The sequence below is a fragment of the Chionomys nivalis genome, chromosome X, assembly GCF_950005125.1.
Source record: "Chionomys nivalis chromosome X, mChiNiv1.1, whole genome shotgun sequence".
NCBI classification, from domain to species: Eukaryota; Metazoa; Chordata; class Mammalia; order Rodentia; family Cricetidae; genus Chionomys; species Chionomys nivalis.
In genome coordinates, this window is record NC_080112.1 from 124608013 (window position 1) to 124613372 (window position 5360).

General features: G+C 47.0%; 1 protein-coding gene across 1 annotated transcript; it reads right to left on the bottom strand.

The window, feature by feature from the left end:
* Window positions 1-720: 720 nt before the first annotated feature.
* On the bottom strand, window positions 721-2234 carry LOC130867677 (heterogeneous nuclear ribonucleoprotein A1-like). Its single transcript, XM_057759789.1, has one exon. It carries the CDS (start codon window positions 2157-2159, stop codon window positions 1044-1046), a length of 1116 nt encoding a protein of 371 aa, XP_057615772.1. The 5' UTR covers window positions 2160-2234; the 3' UTR covers window positions 721-1043.
* Between the last annotated feature and the right edge of the window lie 3126 nt (window positions 2235-5360).

The following is a 5360-nucleotide window of genomic DNA, read 5'->3' on the forward strand; positions in this document are numbered from 1 at the left end:
AGTCGCAACTGGAGGGTGGGTGAGAAGAGGGAGAGAAGGCGGAACCGGGGGCGGGGTCTAATCGGGGGCGGGGCTTCGGTGTTGCCACCTGGCTTCTGGGCTTTCTTCCTTCTCAGTGCTTCGAACTACTTCCTTCTTTGTCCTGTGGCTGCTCCTCCTCTTCCTCTGACCCCTGAAACGATTAGGGACTTTCTCAGAGAGCCATCCCTTTGCCCTCATTTGATGGTGACCATTGACATCTGTCTCATTCACTCCTCTCCCCAACCCAGAATACACTCAATGAGTACCCAAGGCGTGCGACTCTTCCTTTGAGAAATATCTTGACCAGCCCTGTATCTCCACTCTTAACATCAGCACGGCAGACTGTTTAGGATCCAGGGCTATTTGTTCATGTTGCTACAGTAGCCCCCAATTTGGATTTATTCCTTCCACTGTTACTTTTGTCTAAACTGTTCCCAAGGATTGCATTCCAAACCAGCCTAGTCTGCATAGCAAGACCCTGTGTGGTGGGGTAATGTGCTTGTTAGTTTATGTCAACTTGACACAAGCTAAAGTCATCTAAGAGGAGGGAACCTCAATTAAGAAAATGCCTCCATAAGGCAGGGGAGCCTTTAGGGAACTTTCTTTCCTTCCTTCCTTCCTTCCTTCCTTCCTTCCTTCCTTCCTTTCTTTTTTGTTTTTGTTTTTTTTTTTTTTGTTAAAAAAGAAAAAAAAAGACATTTATTCAGTGTCATGATCAGACTATTACATTTAGCAATCAACAGCATGGGTGAGAAGAGGTCTACAGTAAAACCCTTTGTTGGAATGCTTTACACTTTCCACAGAACAGAAACTAAAATAACCTGTTATACAATTAGTCACAAATACAGTCCTCGAGTTTGTTTGCCCATACACATGAGTATTGTCTAAAACATGTCTTCTTTGTAGCAGCTAGGCCCTGCCACCACTGTGCTTGGCTGAGTTCACAAATCTGTTGTAACCTGTAGCTTCCCTGTCACTTCTCTGGCTCTCCTCTCCTGCTAAGCTTTGTTTCCTGGCTGTAATTAGAACCTCCTGCCACTGCCATAGCTGCTGCTGCTGCTGGAACCACCATAGCCACCTTGATTTCGTGGTTTAGCGAAGTACTGGCCTCCACCACCATAAGGGCCAGAGCTTCTGCCTCCAAAGTTTCCTCCTTTCATTGGTCCAAAATTTGAAGACTGATTGTTGTAATTGCCAAAATCATTGTAGCTTCCACCACCTCCGAAATTGCTTCCACTACCACCGCCAAAGCCGCCTCCGCCGTTGTTATAGCTGTCATAGCTGCCACTCCCGCCATAGCCACTGCCCTGGTTTCCATAACCCTGTCCACCACTTCCATAGCCTCTGCTTCCTCCAGAGTAACCAGGGCCGCCTCCTCCATAACCACCATCATTACCAAATCCATTATAGCCATCCCCACTGCCACCATATCCACCACCACCACGGCTGCCACCGAAGCCACCACGACCACTGAAGTTTCCCCCTCGACCAAAATTGTCATTGCCGCCAAAACCGCCTCCACGACCACCACCAAAGTTTCCAGAACCACTTCGACCTCTTTGGCTGGACGAAGCACTAGCCATCTCCTGCTTGGATAGGGCTTTTCTTACTTCACAGTTGTGCCCGTTCACAGTATGGTATTTCTGAATAACAATCTTGTCCACAGAGTCATGGTCATCAAAGGTGACAAAAGCAAAACCTCTCTTTTTCCCACTGCCTCTGTCAGTCATGATTTCAATCACTTCAATTTTCCCATACTGCTCAAAATAATCTCTCAGGTGATGTTCTTCCGTGTCTTCTTTAATACCACCAACAAAGATCTTTTTCACGGTTAAGTGGGCACCTGGTCTCTGAGAATCCTCTCTTGACACAGCTCTCTTAGGTTCCACAACTCTTCCATCCACCTTATGGGGCCTTGCATTCATAGCGGCATCCACTTCCTCCACAGTGGCGTACGTAACAAACCCAAAGCCCCTGGATCGTTTGGTGTTTGGATCTCTCATGACCACGCAGTCCGTGAGTGTTCCCCATTGCTCAAAATGGCTCCTCAGACTCTCGTCGGTTGTTTCGAAACTCAGCCCTCCGATGAAGAGCTTCCGCAGCTGTTCCGGCTCCTTGGGAGACTCTGACTTAGACATGACGGCAGGGAAATGGGAGCCCTCAGCGATGCTTCCTCGGCCGCGTCAATAGCAGAAAGGAGTAAGTCAACGCACGTATCCCTCTTTTTTGTTTTTGTTTTTGGTTTTTCGAGACAGGGTTTCTCTGTGGTTTTGGAGCCTGTCCTGGAACTAGCTCTTGTAGACCAGACTGGTCTCGAACTCACAGAGATCCGCCTGCCTCTGTCTCCCGAGTGCTGGGATTAAAGGCGTGCACCACCACCGCCCGGCTCTTTTTGGTTTTTTGAGATAGGGTTTCTCTGTAGCTTTGGAGATTGTCCTGGAACCAGCTCTTGTAGACCAAGTTGGTCTTGAACTCACAGAGATCCGCCGGCCTCTGCCTCCCGAGTGCTGGGATTAAAGGCGTGCGCCACCACCGCCCGGCTAGGGCATTTTCTTAATTGGTTCTATAAGGAAGCAGGCTGAGAACAGGGAGGAGGTGGGGCACGCCTTTAATCCCAGTACTCAGGAGGCAGAGGCAGGGGAATCTCTGTGAGTTTGAAGCCAGCCTGGTTTACAGAGCTAATTCCAGGACAGCTAGGGCTGTTACACAGAGAAACCCTGCCTCAAAAAAACCAAAACCAAAACCAAACCAACAAAACAAGAAAGCAAGCAAACAAACAAGCAGCCATGGGGAGCAATCCAGTAAGCTGTACCCCTCCGTGGCCTCCGCAACAACTCCTGCCTCCAGGTTCCTGCCCTATTTAAGTTCCTGTCCTGACTTCCTTTGACAATGAACTGTGATATGGAGTGCAAGCCAAAAAACTCCTTTCCTTGCCAACTTGCTTTGGTCTTGGTGTTTTGTTGAGACAATAGCTTCTGGGCTTAACTAGAACACCTGTATTTAAAGATAAGTGTGCTAGGCTGATGGCACAGACCTTTAATCATCCCAGTACTTGGAAGGCTGAGGCAGGGGGATGTCTGTGAGTTTGAGGCCAGTCTGGTCTACATAGTGAGTTCCAAGACTACATAGAGAGAGCCTGTCTCAAAAATAAATTGAAAATGCAATCTAAATTTTACTCAAAAAGGAAGAATAAGATGCAATGGTCACCGGTCCCCTCCCAATAAGTATGAGACTCAATGATTTCTTCCTGGCTGCCCTACCCAAGCAACCAGCTTGGCTATCAGAGGCTAGAGCCTAAGTGATACCTTTACTCACAGATTCGGTGTGTAATGCTCTTATCTGTCTTTTACCTACCTTTCAGGTTCCAGGGGAAATGTCACTTTCCCAATCAGCCTTTCCAAAGCTTCTATAAGAACCTAAGAACCTAGTGTTTTCTTTGTCTGAGACATGGCCAACTATGTAGTCCTGGCCTGACACTCACTTTGTAGGCCAAGTTAGTTCTAACTTACAGTGATTCTCCTGTCTCCGCCATGCTGGGATTACAGCACACACCACAAAGTCCATCAGATTATTCCATAAGAACCACTGACTCCTACTCCATCACCAAAGAACACTGCTTATTCCGTTTTGTTATTCTTTCTGACATTGGTAACATGGTCATGTTTCTATCTTCCTTTCTGCTCTGCCCAGGATAGGAATACCTCAGAACAGGTCACAGCTGCCAGCACAATGCCCTTTCTACATGTATACATATATACAATTTAATTAAATGCGATACTTCATCTTGACTGCATCAGAAACCCTAAGTAGGCCCAGAAAGGATTCCAAGCAAGGCTTTCTTCACTAGGCCATCTCTCCATCTTGACCTGGTTAGGCAGCAGAGCATTGCAAAAGGACCAAAGCTTGTACTCCTCTTGCAGGTCGGACTGGTTTGGTACAATATGTGCTTGTGGGAGACATAACTCGTGCAGCTCCCTTGCGAGTCCAGTGAAGAAAAGTGTATGGTGCCCTAGAAAATAGCTGAGTTTCCGTGTCAAGACACCTGCTAGCTTTTGGAACCTTTTTGATTCCTATTGGCTCAGGCTATCCCTGGGCTCCATACCAACTCAAACCCTACGTGCATTGTCTGCGACATAAAAGTATATTGCAAGAGTGGGCATTAAAATAAAGAGGGGGAAGCTGGAATATGGTGACCGTCCAACAGCCACCCACAGGACAAAGCAAAAGCCTTACAGTTGTAGACTTCAGAAGGTAAGTGGTCTTTGAGCTTAGAGGGTGGGGACCTCTAAGTGTAGCACATTAATCAAAGTTCTACATAGAATGCAATGCCCTAATTTAGGAAGCTAATCCCAGTGGCCCACACTACTCTGGGGCTGGTACATGCTTAGCAGTTTTAGAGAATATACCTTATAGGATGCAAAGCATGACCGATCCCCTCTAGAGGGGCAGCCTCTGTGATCTAACAATAGGCGCCTTACTTTTTCCTTGTTCTCCCATCATTTAAGGTGCTGTTGCATTCTAATTGTATTATAAAGGATATTATGGCAGATGCTGAGAAAATTCCTTCCCTGGAGAGGTGTAAACAAAGTCTGCCTCCTCCTTATAAGGCCCCAATAACAAACCAAAGTATGATTCCACTAAAGCTCAACCTGGGGGATCAAGGAGTATGAGGCTTAGTAACAGAGAATGACTGAGGGCTTGTCTACAAGTATGTGGGTGACTCCAAAGCAGTCACTCTGGAAAGTTTTCACACAGCGTGGTGTTTCTCTCCTGCCCGCCAGTTCCAGAGTAACCACTCAGAGGCTTAATATCAATTACAAACTGTGCAGCCTATTAGGGCAGGCTTATTAGTAACTAATTCTTACCACTTAAATGAACCCATTTCTTTTTTCTTTTTCTTTTTTGGTTTTTCGAGACAGGGTTTCTCTGTAGTTTTGGAGCTTGCCCTGGAACTAGCTCTTGTTAGACCAGGCTGGCCTCAAACTCACAGAGATCTGCCTGCCTCTGCCTCCCAAGTGCTGGGATTAAGGGTGTGCGCCACCACCGCCCGGTCCATTTCTGTTTTTCTATATTTTACCATGAGGCTCGTGGCTTGTTGCCTCACATTTTGCTTCCCTGACAGCTGCTGGCATCTCCCTGCCTCCGCCTTTTTTCTCCTTGTATCTCTGTTTGGTTTTCCCTCCTGGCTCTATTCTGCCTGGCTATTGCCCAAATCAGCTTCTTTACTAACCAATGGTAGTAAGCCATATTCACAGCATACAGAAGGGCATCCCACATCAGCATGGACAATGGCTTCTTCTCAGCTGCATAAGGGAGCATCCCTCAGTTAACCTTCCCCA

What these genes read in the sequence shown, in the direction of transcription:
- LOC130867677 (XM_057759789.1), bottom strand. Translation starts at nt 2,159, where the DNA reads ATGTCTAAGTCAGAGTCTCCCAAGGAGCCGGAACAGCTGCGGAAGCTC.